Raw genomic sequence first — 23,027 nt, 5'->3', positions numbered from 1 at the left:
AAAAAATATTTTAAATTAAAATTACATTTTTGCGTTTATATATAAAACTAGACGTAACATTTACAGCCTATAAGATTAATAACTTAACAAGAATATATACGCGAGTCACGCAAATATACAACATTAACCAACATGATATACTTACATAGAAAATGAACTAATTTAACTTTAACTTCGTATTTAAAACTGTACCCTTTAACACCACCATCATTTAAAATGTCGGTTTACGAATGGCTTTAACTTCATCTACAATGTTCGCCAAGTCCATATATATAGGCAAAGACAGAACACTTTACTGCCTACTCCTTCATTTCTAAAACGTTTTTTTTATTATTGTTTGGTTTTAAATTTGGACATAAATGCGGAATAAAAATCATATATGATTTCCTGATCTGTAATAATAATTATGAATGATATCGTCCTGTGCGATTTAGGTCACAAGCAGCCAAACACAAGGGAGACCAGCGAACTACGCAGGAGGATATTAAAATGTACAAGTGTGCGCTAACAAAGTGTCTTTTGTCTTTTTTCTATTCCCTAACTCTCATAATCCCATGAGATGGTAAATACGACACAATCAGAAAAAGTTCAGGCGCAGGAGCAACGGCTTTACGTACTTTGCGAAGTACAAACTTCCAACTTCTAGACACCAGGTTGTTATTGCGATCTTTTTTATATTTATATTATATTATTAGTGTTATTTATCATGCCACCTTGGGCATGATATCTGGCCACTAGACCATCGAGGCAGTCATTAATAAAAATTATGATCATATTTTTACCACATATAAATAAACGAATACAATTAACAATATATTTTGTGCTAAATAATTAATAAAAGTCCTCTATATATTATACTATATATAATATTATATCTATGTTTATATTATCTAATATAGATTTTTTTTTTTTCTAATGATCAATTTGCCTTATTTAGTGACTGGGCTGAGCTAAGTCAATTTTTCTCTCAGAGGATTTGCTATTAAACAGCTTTTAAATTTTGAGATGTATTTTAATCCAAGTCCTCGTGTCAATAATTCTCACGTTATAAATATACATTTGATAGTAATACTGAAGTCGAAAATAATCGTAACTTTTAATTATAAAGGGAAATAAACAATACAATTATATTCAAAAACTACATGGTAACCCTTTAATTCTAAATTTAAATAAGACTGGGACGTTCTAGTTCTATCTACGTTATCTGTGCTTCCAACTAAACAAACAAACCACGGAACATAAGGCGGTTGACATTCCAACCTCCTTTGAATATTTCCAGCCAGATAACACATCTCGGCTCTAATCGAACGAACCGATCGAACAGCTACTAACCACATTCTATTTGCCTTTGAAAAATATTACTTAGAGAATTTTAAGCTTTATTACATGGTAACAGAGTCGTGATAAATAATAGAATTGCTTTTTGGATATATAAAAGTAAAACACTCAACATTCCTGGTTGTCGATTCGGAATGACTCAATTTGAACGAATTTATCTCTCATAACTCGTATAAGATGTTTTTGACTGATTATTAAAAGTTTGTATGCGTTTAAAAAATTATTGATGAATAAAGCGATAATTGCCAACGATGTTTTAACAAGACAAGGAAACGTGAAAGTTTTGAGATGAATATCGTTTCTTTAACAAGAAAATTGTTATATTTATGTATTAAAATTATAAAATTACAACAAACATGTTATAAAATTACAGGTAATTTAGTTTTCAATAACTGTTTCTTGATATCTTTGTTATGCCCAAAATCGAACATCCGAATAAAATTGTTTTACAAATCGAACGTGAAAGAAGATACCAATTTAACGCTATTTTTGCATCTATTAAATTAAATTAAAAAAAAATAAAACTTATAATAAAAAATGCACTGGAAAACCATTACACTGCCATCATTAATATTAACCGTTGACACCCTAATTCAAAAGTTGCGCCTTCAAATCTTGAACGCCAAACATTCCCGCCATAGACAAGCATTAGTCAAACTGTCAAACACGCACGGAACTGTCAATGAGCTATCCGTTACTCTGTCAATGACCGGTAGCCGAATTTAAAAATCGAACTCGACAAGGACAATGGACGCTCTGATATATTGTGACTTGTTGCCAGATTTTGATTAACTATCCGACAAGTGACGTATTGTCAAAACGTATAATAGAGTTGGTGAGTTCTGGAATTAATCGATGGCGATTAACGTAATAGTGACGTCCCTCGTTCATCACCGCTGATAAGTTGCGGTTAAAAATCGGCCAAATAAAGCGGTAGGCAGACAACAATGGCGGTCCATTTGAATTGAATTCCTGTTACTGTTAAACTTTTGTTTTGTTTAAATTCATCTATCTTTTTAAAAGTTCTTATTTAGCGGACATTGAATAATATATCCGATTTACGTTTCGTTCGGACGATTATTTGAATTAATTAACAGATAAATCATTATAAATATCCATTTTTACTACTTAATTAATTTTTTATAAGATATTTAACTACGGGGATGTTACTATCCATAAAAAAGTCGTAGAAATGCCAAAAGTGACGACTTGATCACTCTACGGTTATAAAGTGCTCGTAATGTTATCGTTTATAGTATTTTTAATGATGCAACCCATAATTCGTTTACTAGCCACGATATAAGCTATGATTAAACTTAGTTTTGTCCTGTAATAAAATTAATCGAGAAATTAATCTAAGTTATTTTTTATCTCACCGCAGTAAAATCATTGGGTTGCTTAATATTTTATATGTTTTTTAGTTTTTTATTACAAGCGCTATATGTTCAAAAAATTTAATTATACAACTCTATTAAATCTATAATTATTTATATTAAGTCTAATTTACTTGGTTTGGGCTTTGTCCAAGCCCGTCTCGATAGGTAACTTAATACTGTTACGTTGCGGTTTGAACAGTATCCACCAAAAAGTGGCCCTGTCAACAGGCACAAAGACGTAACTTCTTAGTTCCCAAAATTGAGCCAATGTCTATAGACAGTGGTGAAGACTTACCGTCACTCGGTCTATTTGCTGTCAAATAATTGAAAACTAATAAAAATCTCACCCCGATTTTCACGCTTTATTCTGGAATAACTAAAACTATTTAAAATAACGTTATGCCGATCCTCATTTATTGAACGAAAGGAAGACAAATCACCGAATATACTATCGTATTTATTGTATTGACACAATAATATAAACAAAAATATTTCATAAAGAAAGTCGTAAAGTAACAAACGTCCCCAAGCCTTCATTATTAAAAAAGTTATTTCGAACATTACAGAAACGAAACAACTTTGTTTTGCAATGATAATGCAGAGTAGGTATTTTATCATATCATACGCACCCCCTCAGCTACGGTAGCGAAAACGATATTATTTATTGAAATTTAATCTTTAGTACTGAGCAACAAAGTTCATATTCGATTGCGTTTTTATTATTATTTTTATTTAAGCGCGCGCGCAGCTTGCACAAACGCACCTGCTTTTTTATGTCACTGTCATTATTCTTTTTAATTGTTATCTTGAATTTGCGACTATTCGATAAAAATGTTAAAAATATCATGCAAAAATGTGAGATGTATGAAAAGTTAAAACGTCCATTTAAATGCAGTAATTGAGTTTTAAAATATTGTGGCATTTAACCAATATAATAATAACCCGCGAACGGCTCACTCTCTTCTTAAGAAGGTTTGTAGTTACCAGTTACCACAACCATGCTGATCTAGTTGCTGGATACCCATGATAATTTAAATCGTCGTATTGTTAACAGGGATCATGATATTATCTTTCACCACTGTAGGTACATTTTATGCAAAGCGTATATTTTGGTAAAATATTAAGAAATTCTTTAAAAACGTTATTTTAAATAACGTCTAAGAAAATTTATAATATGATTTTTTTTATTACATATGTTTTAGAAAAGACGGACTATTTAGATCGACTTCAATTGTTTATGTTGCGAATGTAAACAAAATACTATGTCAGAGTATTTAAGCATTACAGGGCACTTTCATTACGTACATATATGTATCTAAAATAATTATAAATTCCAAAATAATAAATAAAAAATATTTTAATAAAAGTAGAATCTTTATTTATGGATTGTTGTTTTACAGTTCCCTGGTTAATTAAAAAAACAACAACAACAAAGTATGTTAATTAAAGATGCAATATATGCAAAAAAATAGCTGTTAATTTTAAATTCCGAAGCAGTCGGCCATGTTGCGTAAAGGGCGCGCAGTGCACTGCAATTTGTCAGTCGAGGGCGTTCCGAGCACCGTAATTGGTGGTCAAAGACCGATAAAAAAGGGCTTTGTTTAAACGAAGCTCACCACGAGTACGCCCATGTCATTTATTTACTTGTTTCTAATAATAATTTCACAGTACTTCTAAACTTAAGCAAAAAAGATTTATCGTAAGAAATTTGACACTCCACGCTCGACACGATCTTAAAACGTATAACTTAAGATTTACGATGATACTCTATTTAGATGATAATCCTCTAAATATTTCAATTATTGTTTTACTTTTTTTACATAATACGTTTACATAGTTAAACTTGTGTGAATTGGTATAATAATTTCATTCTTTAAGACCTTGCTCATTAACAGCAAGAACTTAAAAAGAAGCAATTATTACTGAGTTATGCCTTTTTGAATTTCTTGATAAACAGTTATTCCATACGATTTGCGCCTCTATTGTACTATTGTGTCCAAGAACATTACGTAAGTATCGACGGCATTTTCACAAAGTCTCAATCGGATGAACAATGTGTGATCACACAGAATACGAACAAAAGCAACCATTAATCATTACAAATAAGTTTATTACTTAACTAACTACCAGATCTGGCTTTGCACGAGTAGAATAAGAGTCTACATGATAAAAAAATGTCTAATATATATGTATATTGTATATTCAAACCACGAAGGTAACAGCCCAATAAATAAAATTTGACATTCAATTGACGCGATTTCATTGGTTAAGAGCTTAAAAAATCTATGATTTTCATTTAGGATTTGCGAAAAATGGCCTTTTGAATATCGATGAAGGTGCGTTCGAAACTTCAGAAGTGAAATTAAAGTTTATGTTTATAAATAGTGTTGTGTTATAAATAAAGATACATTAATCAAGAACTGTTAAACAAATCTTAGATTTACGTTTTCCATTAGCAAATTGCATTGAATACGTAAATCTAAGGTTTGTTCATCTTTGTGCGTTTTTCTATTGGAATAGATTATACATCTCGATTGGTCGGCATATTTTTTTCCGACAATTTCGACAATCATCATAATATTTGCCCTAATTTGCAAAAAACACTTTACCATACTCCTAAACCTTCCTCGTGAATCACTATGTACTTAGTTAAAACCTTATAAAAATCCTTTTTGGTAGATTTTGAGTTATCACGTACAGATGCGGCGGGAGGATTTTACTTTAAAATATACCATGAAGAACAACAATCATATTACAGCATTATGATAATAACTTAGTCCGTCCGCTGAGCTAACCTAACATCTGTCAGTGGGTCATGTCTTGCTAACGATAAACTACGAAGAGAAACAGTTGACCTTGTAACAGCGCAGCAATGACAGTGAAAGTTTAGTTTTATCGTATAGTTTTCAAAGAGACTTTTCGCGAAAGACCTAAACGACGATACTAAATCAACTATCGTTCTTCGCCACTTCGTTACATCGATAATTCGATCTGGGAACTGTCCAGAAAACATTCTGTCAGTATAATAAGCTTCCAAAGCCAACCCAGATATTGACTACTGTCAAGCAAGTCAATAGGCAAGCACATTTGACACGTAACGTTATTTTAAGTGAGAGTGAAATGATTTTTTAGGCTTTAACCGAGAACAACCGACAAGACACGAAGAAGACTAACCACTGATAGTTATTTCTGCTGTACTATTCATTATAATCTTTTCCTCCGTGAAAACCAACGAAATCACTGTTTAAAAATTTAATTGTACGCGTAACGTTTATCGTAGGATTTATCTATATTTACTGTTGGCTTTTTTTTTTTATAAATTATAAACCTGCGTGATAAATTACGTTAAGATCGATGATTGAACATACATAATAGCAGATGTTTTCGGCAATCATTTATAAATTTATGCCTCTGCTTATAAACACGATCACCTGTAACTTGTATTGCAAATACATACATCTGCGATTTTATAATTACATAATTTTATAGCCAATTGCTATATATAAGTTTTTGGGATTTCCAAAGCTTAACCTTTTTCATTTTTATTAGGTCACTGCTGTTTCAGTCAAACATTCATGAAACGATTTTATTTTGCTCCCGGGTATGCAATTGTCTATGTGTCAATTGCGTCCGCGTTAGCGTTAGCTTCGAAATTCGAATTATAACTCAAAACCATCGGTTACTGTTGTATAATCAAGATTCGTTATTTCTTGCACAATTAGATATTGTTGGGACTAAAAATTTCGTAATATAGCATAATAATAATAAAACGAAGAGTAGGAATGAATTTGTAAATTTTAATTACATTAATTCAGTCCTATCAGAGTTTTCGATAGAACTGTATAAAACTGATAAATGACCTCATGAATAAATTAGTATATTTGATTTTAAAGTTTGATTAAACATTTAAAACTCAATAAAAGTTACGTTATTATTCAATTTCGATACAATTACCATATTAACGACGTTACACTGACATTTATTTTAGTAGCGATTAATGGGGACTTCCCACCTAGCAAGTTCGATTTGAATATTCAAAATTCGAGAAAACGTCAAAATGACATGCATTTAAACTTTCTCATGAAGGTTTTCTATGTTTATTTATATATGTCAAACGTAGATATCGATTTCTTTAATGAGAGTTATTATTACGGATAATTAAATTAGAACTTGATACATTCAGCATAATGCTTATTAACTTTACTAATAAAAAATTATATCTATCTTTGATTGATTTAAAAGTATTTCTTTACATTTTATGTCGTTATTTGCAGATTTGCAGTAAATGCTCAGAATTGACATACATATATGCAAAAGTCATATGTTAGTAAGACAGTATAGCCTATTTAAACCACGAAAGGATAAATATCCAAATAAATCTTATTGGTAATTCAAATCCGTTGTTAGAACGTACTTGAATAAAATTATCTTGAATTTGATTTTGTGTATTAATTTGACGTTTAAAACAATCACAGATAATAAAATATTAAACATAAATGACAAAGATCATCACGGTCATACTTATTTTTTTAATAATGTTTTATTATTACCAGTCATAAATATTGCACATGTCCTTACACGACACAGACCATCCATCTTTTTGTCAGTCTAACTCCTTCCTTTATGGCAGGCCTCCATTTACTGTCAACACTCCTCTAGTATTTTATTAGTGTGTAATGTTACATCAACGTTTCTAAAGTATCTGCTGATATGTTCCTAGTATTTATTTCGAGAAATATTCATAACAAACATACATTACTGATAATTCTTTATGTTGGAATTTCTATCTTATAATTTCGAAAGCGAGTTGGATTGTTTGTTAAGCATGTCTTAATTTCTTAACAGATAATAATGAAATTTTATGTATACGTTGTCAGGAGAACAGAAATGGACAAAGCACCCTAAACTTGCCCCCTCCCTAAAATGCAGACGAATCCACGGATGAAAATTAAGTCAATAAACAAAATCAAGATTTAGTACAGCGATCTAAAAGTCCAAATGAAGTAACCAGAAATCACTAATCAAATTAATAATCATAATATTAACTGGTTAGAGAAAAAAATTTATAGCTTATCAAAAAACATATTTCATCAATTATTAATTTCTAATTAACGTCTGAATTAATTAAGAACCGATATGGCCCACCATTGAAACAATAAAACGTACCCACTTCGTTTTTATAATTCATCATTCAACACATTCGTGTTTGGCAATCAAAGAAAATATTGTGTAGTAAATAATATTGGTCAAATATATGTATGTGTATTGGCTAGTCATTAAATCACACTGAAGGTGTTTTTAATGATGAGAAATCTAAATATTTCATTCACTAGTGATATCGTATGAATGAAATAAATATGCTAAATATAAAAAAAACATTTATTTAGTTACTTAAAAAATATTCACCTAAAGGCCTTAATTATATTAGAACAAAATTTAAAAATAGCAACTGTACAAATCATGACCCCGTGGAATGTTGACAAGATTGCTAGCAACATTTCCCCGTTGAATTGTAATCCCTATCCCGAGGACGAAAAATGAACCAGCCCTTCTGTCACCAGTGAAGGCAATATGTCGAGGTGCTATACTTTCAAGGTCCAAGTGTTTTAACTGCAAATGGAACAAAGACTTACTAAATTTGAAAAAAAACGAATATTTGTATCGTTTGTTCGCTTCAACTTTTTCGTAACACTTTCTCAGATATGAGACAGGGTAAGTCCCACGCTAGGGCCCATCCTCGTTCCCAAGGAACCAATGTCAGTCCATAATACCTGTTGTTGATATAAAAACATCTCGTAGCAGAAATACATTCAACGGCAGGTCATTCATAACTATTATTGCCAAGTTTAAGCTTAATGCGGTCATAATTTTAAAAGAAACAATATCGGCCATCTGTCTTGGTAAATAATTGTTATTATTATTGCAAGCGCATAAGACAATTAGCCTGCAATATCAATTGAAAGTAAAAAGCATTTAAGCCAAATATACATTATATAGAAAATAATGGAAATGGGGCACAGTTTGTCACTGTTAATTTGATCAACAATGTTCATTCTAAGAGTGATTACGAGTGAACTGTGTATTAAGAAGTCTAAGGAAAACCAAAAACAATTGATGTTTCATGGTCTCAAAATTTTATCCGTTTACATCATAATATAAGAGTCCATTACTAAGCCAACCTTTTTACACAGATAAAAAATATATTTAACTTTTTTAAATTAGGCATGCGCTGGCTATCTTCCGACGACATCTAAGCGCGGGATCGAGCAGCAGTAAATTACGGCAAACTGGAGCGTTGCAGCATTGTATGCAGATGCCGCTCGTCGCATCTCCTTGTGATTTGCATCAACTTTCGGCACGGAAATCTGCAACCTGCTTAATTATATCGAACACTAGTATAAGTATGTAGCAAAAAACAATTTTATCATGTTCACGATTGTACCGCCGCTGACAGGAAAGGTTAACTAACTTACAAATAACTGCTAATGATAATTTAATATGTTAGGAAAAGACCTAAGTGTTTATAAATATATGTTCTTTTGTTAGTCGAACTTTAGCAACAGTAACGACGTGTATTCTATAAGGCATGTTTTATTGAGGACAGGTGGCACAACCCAACAACGCCTCGTATCATTTTCAATAATAGAAACAATAGCCGATCGGAAGCACCCATTGTTCAAACTACAATGGCGCGTCTCATTACTCAACTGCTCGTTAACGTCTCGACCGCCGCAAAACACTAACTTTATCAGTCCCTCACGTCAAATATCTTCCCATCTCGAAACTATATCTCCTCCGGACACAATCGAGCTAAAATAAAACCACGGCACCGGACATGACTTCGAACGTTCTCCAGGAGCCAGATGCGTATCGGCGCGCCAAAAAGCAAAATCCGAATGATATGATGTTCGAACTTTCCTTTTTCAAAATGCCCGCAAATTGTCAACCGCTGCATAGACAACGGGCAACGGGCGCATTTGAATACGGCCCAATTTGAATATAAAGGTCGGCGTTCGCGTGTCGCCGCCATACATCAAGCGAGAGGGCTTTAAGTCTTCCGAGCGCTTTTTGGACACAAATAAGCGTCTGATGTTCGACAGGACGAGCATAATACGACCGGATTTAATCCGAGTACGGTGATACAGCGGAGCTCCACTATTTATGAGAGCTGGGTGATGAAAGCGCGTTTATTTTAGCATTGATTTCGCGATGGGGTGCGAATGTTTTAACTGCCCTCGGCTTCATCTCTGTCCCGATCCGTCGACGCTCGTGTAAATGACGACTTGGAGTGGCGCATTAAGATAATATAAAATATTTATAGCGTGTAAACGTCGATATTAAGGCGGTGAGACACCCACGACAGAGATTCCGTATCGACCGATGCCATATTTCATTTGGCCACAATTACAACCATTAAACGGGGCGCAACTCTTTGATATTTTTCCCTTTTATTTATTGAAGCAAACTTATTAGGATACTGTGGCATTAATGATGACAGATGATATACTGTATCTCGGCTTAATGCATTGTGTGTCGGGATTCCGTATCGATCAGTTTAGTTGCTAAGGGAAAAGAAACGTTTTAGTAAAATATTCATATCGAACTAATTACATCTTCCAGCAGGCGGTGTTTAGAAGTATAAGCTCTTTTTAAGAAGAACATTTGTAATAAATTTGACTTATGATTTTTTTTAATAATAAAGTTTGATGAGAAAAAAAGTTCGAAAAATATTGAACGGTTTTTAGTTCTAATCTTTAACGACTAAAACTTAAATATAATACCTATTTTTTATCTAGAGTAGGTTGTTAGTTATTTATATGAAATAATAAAAATTTAGGTACAAAGAATATATTTTTTATAGTCTGATATTTCTCGAAACTTTAAAAGCCTAACTCATCCACTCAAAAGAATCAAAAGAATTATATTCTTTATTATACACTAATTTAAAAAACAACAAATCTTATTTTTTCTCTACCACAGTAATACAGAACGAACATTTGAGTCATAGACAAATTAGCGCAGATCGAATCTACCACGAATTTGAATACGTTCCATTCAACGAGCGGGAACACGTTGTTTTTACCGCGTTTTAATTTAATTTTGAATTCCGAATGTCGTCCGGTGCGCGCTCCCCGCCGCGTTACAAATGGCGTCGATACATCATGCCGATGATATCTCTTTCAATTTTTGAAAGAAGCCCGCCATGGGCAGCGAATTAATAATGGAGGATATTATTACTCACAAGGTGAACTATGTGAAGGAGTTAAAATTAGATGTTATATGAGATTGTATAATTTTTTTTACCTATGTTAATATTCCCGAAATAAAAGTAGATATTAATTTAGCTTAGAATACAAAGTTCTGATTAATGATGTAATTATTTGAATTTAGATTTTGAATTAAAAACAAAACAGTCTCCAACCATATTATATAGCTTTTCGGGTTTGTAAATTTTCCTAACTTCCAACATGATTTTGATATATTATATTACCATTTAGAAAATGTCATTCAGAAAGTAATAACGTAAACAAAAATAATATTTAATTTAATAACTGTATTAAAACTCTCAGAGTGAACAAAGGGACATTACATCTGAGTTCCTAATGGTGACCACTTACCACCCGGTGGTATATTTGCCAGTCTATTTACCAAATATACAATTTTATTTTATCGTTGACTGATTCAATAATATAATAACATCAGATTTATGGTAGTTAGATGAGATCTGTAGCAGTACGTCCACAGCATGTCGTTACGTCATTCAAAACAAGACCCACGCTATATATGACGTCATATTCTAAATATTCGCGAATATATTTAATAGATAAATTCCTGTATTCATTTTTAATATGAGAATATCAGCGTAATTTATGAGGTTGAATAAGCTGAAATATTACAACAGAAATGGATACAGCGTTTTATATATATATAAGTATGTATATATTCGATGTAATTATTCGATAAAGATCTTCCAGTAATTGCTTATTTTACTCGTAAAGTGTTGGGAGTTGCGACGGACCGTGTGCCTGGTCACTTTAATTAAAGGCTGGAATTCCGGAGGTCCTCGAATCAATTCCCTAGCCAATAAAGTAGGTTTTACTGACAAGAGAAAATCTCAAAAGCAACTCAGGGCTTTGGAGTTGATGGTGCCTATGCTCCCATGTCTTAGACGGTATAAAAAGTGAATGGATCCGCTCCTGAACTACTTGTTTGTATCGGATTGCTATCCCCAGGGGCGGATATAGAGGTCTGCAGTCCCTTGACTCCTAATTATTTTTATATAAATTGAACATTTATTTCAGTCGTTTCTTTGAATAATTAAAATAAATTAAATGATTTCAATTCCTTATAAAAAAAACTTATAACTGATATGATATGTACTTAGGTATATTAAAATACAAGACTAATACACATTTTATATACATAAGTATAATAAATAAATAAATATTGGACAACATCACATACATCACTCTGATGCCAATATAGGTAGCTAAAGCACTTGTGTTATGGAAAATCAGAAGTAACGACGGTACCACATACATCCAGACCCAAGACAACATAGAAAACTAATGAACTTTTTCTACATCGACTCGGCCGGGAATCGAACCCGGGACCTCGGAGTGGCGTACCCATGAAAATTGGTGTACACACTACTCGACCACGGAGATCGTCGATAATATATACATAGGTTTACTTGTCTGAATTTGGATATGGTTTGTTATAATAATTTCTTTTGTGACAGCTCCTGGCTAGTAGCCCGGGATGCTCTTCCCTAAATCCGGCCCTGACGGAGATAATAAAAGAAAAAATGCACCTATATTTGCGCATACACTTGTTTCATATAATTTATGGAAATATAAATAATATATTTATTTAGGCTTACAATTGACAAAACCACTATATATATTATTTGTAGCAAGAAGACAGACAGCCCTTGAACCAGCTTGTTTGATAGTACCTAGTATAAAAGATTAAATGCCCGTGGGTGGTACCCAGCCAGGCAAGTACTGGCTGCCTCCAATAATGTATCATTAACCTACTTGATATTTCTAAGTTAGTTTACTTTTAGCTGTTTATTTTTATGTTAAAAAAAAGATATTAGAAGAATATAAGTATAAGTGATAGCAATATTAGACTAGTCTAAAAACAAAATATTGTTTGTAGCTCCTAATTTATTTATTACTCTAAAAAGCATATACACTAAATATTGCTATAAAAAAGTAAAAGAAAATCTTAAAAAAGATTAATCATTAAGTTCAAATACTAATGAAATAGGTCTCTATTAAGTACGTAACGAATAAAATATTGAATTAATCAAATAATAACACTATCCTAAAAATAAATGTATAATAATACTATAATATTATATAAGTTTCCGAACAATACAGTCTCTGTCAGTGTCAACCTGACGTCTGAACTATCATATTGACATTTGACACACCCTGTCACAACAAGAGGTCTCGGTACGGGATGCAACTTGAATAACTTTAATTTTCCCCCACTACGAAAACCAGTCATCAGCTTTCACCATGGTACGGTTACGGTATACTAGAACTGTGTTTTCAAACAGTGATGTTCGAACTGAGTATACGTGTTTAAAATAACTGTACTTCAGCAGGCCACAGCGATGTTCGCCAGGGTGACTTTCTACCCCACACTTCTCTATAATGTTCTGATGGAGAAGGTGACCAGCCGGCGATGGTACGATAGGATGGATGACACTGTTATCCTGGGAGCTCTACCGTTTCAAGGAATGACAAAACAGGTATGTTTTATAGGTTATTAAAATCAGGCTATCTAATGTTAACTGTAAATCTCAAATTTTAAATAACTTAAAACTTATGTTACATTTGTTATAAATTTTACTATAAAAAAATTGTACAATTGGACAAATACTTCAGAAAATTCATACAATAAATAGATTTATTTAAAGTTTTGTAAATAATCATAAATCTTATAATATCAAAGGTATATATAAAAAAAGCATTTTAGAACTGAACCAAAAACTATTGTCCTTTCAGTTAATCGAGGAAGAAAATATAAAAGGGGTTGTGTCTATGAATGAAACTTATGAATTAAAGATATTTTCAAATGACGCTGAGGTATGTAATTATATCTTTAATTTATAAAAATATTAATTATCCTTTAATCACATAACAACAATCATCTTTTATGTATATATTATATTTAATTCAATTCAACATAGAGAGATAGGTACCTTTACATTAAATTTAAATATAGTGTTTTAGTACAATAATGACTCAAGTGTATTTATTGTATGTCTATGAGAAATCAAATATTTATAAATTATGCAATTCTACAGACACATTGACTCAATGCATAATTCAGTCAAAGTACAAAATATATGATTATTGAAACAGAAGTTTATTGTTTAAGTTTCTATGATATTATTTACTTATCATTGTATTACATACCTATATATAAATAAATTATATTATATTTTTAAAGATATTTTATATATTTTTTTTATATGTATAAGATGAGCTGATGAATAAATGGGCTCATGAAGTTAAGTGGTCATCACCTCCCGTAGACATTAGCATTAACTATTGGATTAAATATAGAAACCATTCCTTACATTACCAATACACCAATAAATTAGCAACAATAATAAAATTAATTAAATATATTATATTATATAGAACTAAATACACATTAATACGTTTTACACTTATACAACATTACATACAAATATATACATAAAGGTTTATTTAAATATAGCTAACAAACATTATATATCTTATTCTATAAATAATCTATGTAAATAAATGATGTCTGACTATACATATAAACGCTTCTTTAAATTAAGAAATATATTATACAAAACATGTTAGTAAATAAAAGTGCATATATATTATCCTAGTTCTGTTTGTTTGTGGTGATACTGTATTAATAAATTATTTATCACACTAGAAGAATCTGTTAAGCCACAAAATCTGCCAGTTAACAGGTACAGTGGACTCCCGGTAATCCGGCCCCTGACTAAATACTAACCCAGACTAAAACTAAAAAACTAAATGACGATTCAAAAGTGCTTGTAAAAACCTCTTTGAATATTTTGATTTAAATTTTGTATAATCATAAAGTTAAAATATGTGAATATGTTAAAATATCCTTGTTAAACATAGAACTTGGTTTTTTGAAAAATAGTCATGAATAGGATTGTATCTGCGACTTATACACTGCTAAGCGGCCCAAACTATTGACGCTAGTGAACACATCTGCTAGTGTGCAGTTGACCCTACAATCCGAAGGTTATTTCCGCATCAGACATTACTCAGTTATTTATTTATCACATGCGTTAAGCTTGTCAATGGAAATCTCCAGAAAACATTTGAATAAAAATAGGTGCTTGTATCTTTTCAAGGATTATAAAAGGATGTTTTTGTTATGATGATGTCTTTTGTTACCTAATCTTAAATTAGCATACTGTTGTCTGTTGTAATACAATTACCTATTACAGATCAAAAAGTCAGTTGACTTTTTTTTTTAATATTTATATTTAGGCTGAAATTCATAAGACCAAAATAAATATTATGAAAAGTCGCAAGATGAGTTGGGTTAAGATTCGTTTGATTCTGTTCGAACTTCCGGCTGATTCAACCAATTTTTGAATTTTGTTCTCCAATCAATAAAAGTACTTTTATTAGCTTGTGTTGCCTGGAGATCAAAATCAATAAAAAGGTGCTCGAATCAGTCGGTAATTCTATAGCTACGATTTTACTCCATTGCCGATCTTAGCTAAACGCACTAAAGGTATATTTTCTTGTAATGATAACTATACTAAACTTCTAGTAGAAGCTGCAAGATACTATGAAAATCTCAAATAGACTAAAAAAATCTAATGCAAATAAAAATACTTTGACAAATAATATGTCTGAATAACTGATCCCATGCATAGCTTTAGCATTTGGCTGTTACATTTTTGTCTTCGATCATTTATGGTAAAAATTGAACAGAAATGGCGCGAACACGGCGTGCAGTTTCTGCAGCTGGCCACTACAGACATCTTCGAAGCTCCCGACCAAGACAAGCTCTATGAAGGTGTACGATTCATCAATCGGTGAGTTTATATTTATAATAACATTTCGTTTGTACTAAAAACTTTATACTTGCGTATTCTGTTTTTAAAAGTATTGTAAGAGTTATTTTATATTATTTAACGGCCCTCAATAATGGAACGATGCATGTGCGTTATAATGTCAGACACTTGGGTATTTCTAAACCCGTCATGGTATCCCTCTAATGATATTTTCTTTTATTTTATGATATAGGTTGGCGGACGAGCAAATGAGCCCTGATGCTAAGTGGTCACCACCACACATAGACAATGACGCTGTAAGAAATATTAACCATTCCTTCAAGAAATATTTACATCGCCAATGCGCCACCAACCTTGGAAAACACTCGCCCTTAAAACCGGAACACAACAATGCCTACTCGGTATTGTTGTGTTCTGCTGTTTGGGGGTAGAATATCTGATGAGTGGGTCATTCTACCGCCAAAAAAATACTTAGTATAATTTTTGTGTTCCGCTTTGAAGGGTGATTGAGCCAATTTAAGTACAAGCACAATGGACAACAATTTAGTTCCCAAGGTTGGTGGCGCAATTTGTGATACGAGGAATGAGTATTAATGTATTTGAGCAGTGGTGAGCATTTACTATCAGAAATCCTCCGATCTACTACCTACATGATAAAAAAACATTAAATATAATTACTTAACTAGGTAATTATGTTGTAATTAAGTATATACTCTAACAAACCCTAAGATTAATTAAATAAATAAAAATAACCTATACTTATAGTTCTTTATTTATTTATAATCGATCACAATTACCGTCAGTATATAACTTTTATCAACTACACAAGAATATTGTAATACATAGAGACTTAATGAGTATATAAGAATAGTAAATACCACGACCCATACGAACAGACTTGAACCTAATCGACCGACAGACAACCGAACATTAAACCCGTTACTTAGCGCTCTGCCGTATTTATGTGATTCCGCTCGGTCCAGGCTGAGGAGGGGGTAGTTCTTGTAAGAATACATATTATTTTCTCGTAAATGTCAGTAAATAAAATTAAAATGTCCTCCTAAATGATTTTGGCCACGGCGGTCATTCTCTCTTCATGAAGTAAACTGCGTATTATATCATAGTGTACGCGTGTGCACAAACACAGGTACATTGTCTATTCCTCTTTTCTCATCTGATGGGATATTCTGATACGACTGAACAGAATCCAGTTGCAGGACCAACAGCTTTGAGATCTCTAGCACAGGAATGTTAACACTGATAGACGCCGATTGTTACTGACTGACTGACTGCTGTTGAGAATTTATTGAGAGAAAAACTCAGTAACTTTACTTTTTTTTAAATAAATTACTCGATGAGATAACATGCTCCTATCCAGCTTCCTGCCAGCAGAGAGCAAGCCCAGTAGCGAGCAAGGCCGCGTGTACGTGCACTGCAAGGCGGGACGCACGCGCAGCGCCACGCTCGTCGGCTGCTATCTCATGATGGTCAGTACAATATTTATTTTTGCCAATATCTCGGATACGGAGAATTTAAGGTTAAGGGTCAGTTAGAGAGTCGGGCTTTTTTTACCGATTTAAAATAAAGGAGAGGCCGAAGCCTTTTTCTATGAACGTAAGATGAATTGACCGAGTGTCATTAAGGCCGCCGTAATAGCGCCGTTTAGTAAAGTGGCTAGTCGTTTTAATTGGATGGCTTATTAAACTAGTTGCCTGCGACACTTACAAGATGTCTCAGTGTTCATGAGACGGTCACCATTGGAGTTGAGACAGCAAAAAAAATAATCGCGCGTTTTCGTGAATGAATGGTCTAAACGAGGTAATATGTGACATTAGACCAAGATATATTATATATGGATTTAACGTCGTCTTAATTTCTAGAGAAACGGCTGGTCTCCACAGGAAGCGGTGGAACATATGAGAATGAGACGCCCCCACATCCTACTACACACCAAACAGTGGCAAGCACTCGATATATTCTACAAGAAACACGTACAGGCGTAATTACCTATCATAGATAATATACTGTATAGATAAATTATTATAAATTAAACCATAGACAATATTTTGACAATTGCTTCACTTTCTATATTAGAAAGTGATTTTGATGCCAAAATAAACTAAACTTCAATAAAGAAAATATTATATTAAATCATAACAATGTTTGATGATGAATGTGTTTTATTTATTTTATTATTACTTCCATTAAATTAATTACTAGGAACTTTTATGCATATTAATTATTGGTACTTAAAAATCTATACCTGTTTTGAAATGCACATTATATTTATATATTTTACACAACATAATTACATAAAATATTCTCACTTTTTAACATAATTCTAGTTAATATTCAATGACTATTAAAAAAAAATAGCGATCAATGTTATAAAAGTTAATCTGTGTCTTGATATAAAATAAAAGTAGTTACATATGATCTTATAAACTCAAAATATAAATTATTTAAAGTATACATTTCTAAACTCAAAACTAATATACATTCATACAAGAATGGAACATATATTTTGTTATTGTAAATAATCAAACCAATTAAGTATTATTAAAATAAAAAAATAATAAAAATGGTATAAAAATAATATAAAATGTATTGATGTTTTGTACCTATATGTAAAATTAATATTTTATTGGAAAAAATAATAATTAATTTACATGTTGAAATAATTCTTTAATAAAAATAAATAATATTTTTGTTGTTTATTATTTAGCTTAAACAAGACCGTGAGGTTCACACTTGTCACGTCAGTGTCAATTGAAAGCGAGTAAAACTACGAAATGCAGTTGTTATATAGTTGTAGTATAAAGTTTAAACTTCTCCAAAACGCGCTGCGTTTTCTAATATAAGTTTTATGTATATTGTTTTAGTAGTATTTTCAGTTAGGAATTACAAAAAGGCGCCAGCATTTATTAATATAGATACAATAATATTAAAGTCAATAAATCCTTCTTGGAGCAATATATTCGTTTCTATAATAAAATGCCGCAGATATTTTTAACTTTGCCTTTGCATAAATTGAAATTATTTGTAAAAAAAATATATTGGTAAAGAAGGCATATTATTCAATACAAGATTATACAGATGATAAAAAAGCGTGGAGATAATAGTTGTTAACTTCCAGGCAGAATATAGTACATACATATATAATAGGCTATTTGACAATGCGAAAAATAAAGTATCAGTTTTTGTAATCAGTATAAATTATGAGTTTAAAAATGGTTATTTATCAATGAAAGTTGAAAATTAATTAATTTATCCAAAATAATTAATTTATCCAAAAATCCATAAATAAAAATGCATTTTTTTTAAACGTTTGTCACGTGACAGAAAACGCTCCCGATTGGTCGGGCTTATGATGACGTCACTTGCTTATTAACCTCGTTTGCCTACTGTATGTGGATTATATGTGCCACAGATTACAATACAGGCAAATGACGTCACTGACCCCATTGCAGCGCGATATTGTCAAAGTAGCGTTTTGGCGCGCTATTTAAATATGGAATTTTACTAGAATTAACAAAGACAACTTTTACTGGGTTCCTTAACTTCTACTAAATAATATAAAATGCATTTTAAAAATGTATGTATGCCTATTGTATTTAACTAACATGACTGTATTTTTTAATGTTGAAAAAGAATAACTACTGAGTTTTTTGCCGGTTCTTCTCGGTAGAATCTACATTCCGAACCGGTGGCAGCTTCACTTAATATAGTTTTTTAAATGATGATTCTAAAGTGCTTATAAAAAAGCCTACTTGAATAAAGTATATATCGATTTTGATTTGATCTATACTAATATTATACATGGAAAAGTAACTCTGTCATTAGACAGATAAAAACATGAAACAACAATACCTCTTTCAAGCCCAATCCACTGAATCGAGTTTGATGATATTTGGTATGGAAGCGACTCTAAGGACAGCCATAGGCTACTTTTTATACCTACCGCCTGAAGACCAACCCTAAAACGTTAGTTAACTAATTATTTATGTCATAACAATATATCATTATTTAAGTACCTACAGGGAATTTTATAAGAAGCAAATTCAACTCTCAATGAAATTTTTATTCCTCAACAACTATAATACAATATTTGATTATACATTTAATTTTAGGGATATGACAATTAAAAAAATATTAAGTGTGGAGTTTAAAAATTTATTTCTGAAATAAATATAATTTTAGACTGACTAGGCATATTTTAAAAGATTATTAATTTTAATAGTAGAACTTTTATTGATACTAGACAGGCAAGAGTCCAAACTTAAAAAACTTAATTAGGAAAGTTTAAAACATTTATAAAGATAGTCAATAATGTAGTCAAAAATTAAGAATCATTTAATGATAATGAAATCCAACACTTTCTTAGTCAAATTTATTTAACGATTGTGCCATGCATTAAGTACAGCGTAACATAACCTGATAATTTAGAAACGAAAATTTTTCTCCTTTCGCAAAGGAATAAAACTATTATTATTATTAAGCTTAATACATTACTTCTGTAGACAATAAACACAAAAAAAAATATTGCCTTATAAGTCAAATATGTTTTTAAACCGAAAAAACCTCATTGAATACTATTTTTTTAAAACTAATCCTTTTAACTTACTATTCTATATAATAAATAAACAATTCATCATTATGTAACAGCTGAAAAATTACAACGCATTTTGCCTACAAAAAAAAATAAATACTAACAATACAAATTTTATGCTTTTTGGCCAGATTTGATGGACCACAATTGTCTAACAGAATTAGCGATTCCGATATCGTGGGTGATGACGTAGAAGAGTCCTCCGAGGGTCGCAATGGAGATGAGGTAGACGAGACCAATGGCAATCTTGGGGATGACAGGACCAAAAATACTTGCCCTCACGTAATCAACTGCAATTGCTTCCAGGCCCCTAAAAATTTGAACATTCTTTTAACAGATTGTACTAATCTTGAAAGGTTTGGAACTGGTTATAACATAAAGTGTAAAAATGTAAGACGAACAAATTAAATTTCTTAAAAAGAAAATCAATACTAAAAGACATCTAAAACTTAAACTTCAACAATTTAAATATTTGTAATATCTTACCAGAAACTATGGGCAGTAATCAGGATAGCCATGAGTGAGTCCAGTACTTTGTTGGGTGCTATTAATGCTATGGGAATGAGTGGCACCAAAAGTACAGATGTAAACCTCTCAACCACCCACAGCTTAGAGTGGTCATGGGCTTTCTCACCTGACAGTCTAACCACAGATGTGCGGAACGATCGTACCTTAAAAATGAAATAACAATTAACCATTGATTTGTCAATTATCTTTTATCTCGACACTTTATAATACGAAAGACTCACTATTATCTAATCAGATCACTCAATCATATTCAAGGGAAAGACCTCAATTATACTTAAAAATCAAATATTACGTTAATTCAGTTTTAAATTGACTTGACAACCTCCGTGGTCGAGTGTGTGTGTGTGTGTGTGTTTGTACACCAGTTTTCATGGGTACACCACTCCGAGGTCCCGGGTTCAATTCCCGGCCGAGTCGATGTAGAAAAAGATCATTAGTTTTCTATGTTGTCTTGGGTCTGGGTGTTTGTGGTACCGTCATTATTTCTGATTTTTCATAACACAAATGCTTTAGCTACTTACATTGGGATCAGAGTAATGTATGTGATGTTGTCCAATATTTAATTTTGATATTTATTTATTTTAAATTAACTCATTTCAAATATCTGTCAGCAATATAAATAATAGCAAGTCATTTAAAGTATCTTACAATGCAATGTTTATACAAGCTCTCCACATTGCATCAAATCTTTTTGACATATCAAATGCTGTTCATTTGGATTTTGTCATCTTGTAGTTGGAATAGACTATATCGACACCTACAATTTATACTACACTAACTCGAATTTTAGTGAAAATCGTTTTTTTGTGCCAAGTTGCTTAAAATATGTTATTTTATATGTATTAATAAAATCGTGAAGAAATATACAAAATTAACGAAATTACAAATTTATACAACGCTAACTAAAGGCAATTTTTTAAATCAATCGATTTATATTATGCTAACAATTATTAGTGGAGTGTGTGCACACTTTCGAGTTAGGGTAGTATAAATTGTTGGTGTCGATATGTAAATAATTCTAAAGACTTAAATGATTTATAAAGTCCACTAATTTTTTTTTGACTGGAATCATTCAATGTTGTTCATTTTTAAGGTAATCTGAACCATATACTTGTTATACTTATGTTGTTATATTATAACAATCAAAATATTTAAATTTAGGACGTTTGCTTAATTCTCTTACATTGAAACAATATATTGCTTACCGAATTCATAATAGGTGTAGTTTCAGACTTCAATAATGAGTTCTTTAATGAGTTAATCGTTGCTATTGTTCGTTCAGTGTTAACAGGCTTCAAAGCAGGCTGTGCTCCTAATCTCGTAACATGCTGAGATAACAATCGACTTGTGCAAGCTGAAATTCAAAATAAACATTTTATATAAAATTTTCTAGCCAGCTTCTCCATAAGCTAAAAAGTGGAGGAATACCACAAAAATGTTTAATTTGTTTTTATTGAGCTGTTTACTATATGCCATGACTTAATAAAGATTATAATAATATCGAAATAATATAAAACTATGTAATATATATTATATTAATACATAATTATAATTAAATAAGTATCTATGAAGGTAGAATTTTGCAATGTATAAAGGCTTAAATAAAAAAAAAAGTTGCTCTCATTTTATTGATAACCTAAACTCGTTTTGATTCAACGGCTGCGGTAAATAAAAATAATTAAATATCGATTAGCAGATATCTTCATGTAAGTAATACAATATAACATAACGTAAATAATACGAATGTTAGGGGTTGTTTCATCCAATAATAACGAGTATTATGTAATTCTTTTTTATAAAATTCGCTTTGATTTAGTAATATTTACCAGGTGTGCGTAGGAACATAGAGAAAGCCATTTTCAGATTATTTCTAAAAAATCCAACTTAACACTTATAGCTTATAGATAATGTTCTTAGACTTAATATTTCGAAATTCGTGTGATGAAAACACAACCTAGCGCGAGTGACACTACGTCAAAAACAAAATCGCTCAAAGTTATAAAATGCTCATGTCACATTTTCCCAAAAACGAAGAAAACTACAAAACTAAAATTGAGCTAGGTAAACTATTTAAATAAAAAGTCAATCAATCAAAATTAGTATTTTTATAATA

The 23,027-nt window shown here is 31.4% G+C and overlaps 2 protein-coding genes across 3 annotated transcripts; one reads left to right on the top strand and one right to left on the bottom strand.

Annotated features, from left to right (window-relative positions):
• Positions 1–13,124: 13,124 nt before the first annotated feature.
• On the top strand, positions 13,125–17,945 carry LOC113402807 (phosphatidylglycerophosphatase and protein-tyrosine phosphatase 1). Of its 2 annotated transcripts, none has more exons than XM_026643137.2 (6): positions 13,125–13,246; positions 13,330–13,479; positions 13,736–13,816; positions 15,695–15,798; positions 17,156–17,264; positions 17,658–17,945. In XM_026643137.2, exons 1-6 carry the CDS (start codon positions 13,244–13,246, stop codon positions 17,778–17,780), a joined length of 570 nt encoding a protein of 189 aa, XP_026498922.2. In that variant the 5' UTR covers positions 13,125–13,243; the 3' UTR covers positions 17,781–17,945. The 2 variants fall into 2 exon arrangements, with proteins under 2 accessions (XP_026498922.2, XP_026498923.2); XM_026643138.2 differs by having other exon boundaries at positions 13,145–13,246; positions 13,333–13,479.
• Positions 17,946–20,107: 2,162 nt separating this feature from the next.
• LOC113402808 (succinate dehydrogenase [ubiquinone] cytochrome b small subunit, mitochondrial) lies at positions 20,108–22,937 on the bottom strand. Its single transcript, XM_026643139.2, has 4 exons — positions 22,741–22,937; positions 22,120–22,268; positions 20,873–21,057; positions 20,108–20,696 (listed from the first exon to the last, which is right to left on the bottom strand). Exons 1-4 carry the CDS (start codon positions 22,769–22,771, stop codon positions 20,501–20,503), a joined length of 561 nt encoding a protein of 186 aa, XP_026498924.2. The 5' UTR covers positions 22,772–22,937; the 3' UTR covers positions 20,108–20,500.
• Positions 22,938–23,027: the final 90 nt, after the last annotated feature.

This window comes from Vanessa tameamea, chromosome 19 (assembly GCF_037043105.1).
Source record: "Vanessa tameamea isolate UH-Manoa-2023 chromosome 19, ilVanTame1 primary haplotype, whole genome shotgun sequence".
Lineage (NCBI taxonomy): Eukaryota > Metazoa > Arthropoda > Insecta > Lepidoptera > Nymphalidae > Vanessa > Vanessa tameamea.
Note: the sequence above shows the minus strand (reverse complement) of the source record. Positions and strands in the feature narration are given on the sequence as shown.

Excerpts from the sequence above, each read along its gene's own strand:
- LOC113402807 (XM_026643137.2), top strand. Across the intron at positions 13,480-13,735 it reads TTCAAGGAATGACAAAACAG|TTAATCGAGGAAGAAAATAT; the intron begins GTATGTTTTATA and ends TTGTCCTTTCAG. Across the intron at positions 17,265-17,657 it reads TCGGCTGCTATCTCATGATG|AGAAACGGCTGGTCTCCACA; the intron begins GTCAGTACAATA and ends CTTAATTTCTAG.
- LOC113402808 (XM_026643139.2), bottom strand. The coding sequence starts at position 22,771 with ATGGCTTTCTCTATGTTCCTACGCACACCTG. Across the intron at positions 22,269-22,740 it reads TATGTTCCTACGCACACCTG|CTTGCACAAGTCGATTGTTA; the intron begins GTAAATATTACT and ends TTTGAATTTCAG. Across the intron at positions 21,058-22,119 it reads CTACACCTATTATGAATTCG|GTACGATCGTTCCGCACATC; the intron begins GTAAGCAATATA and ends TTCATTTTTAAG.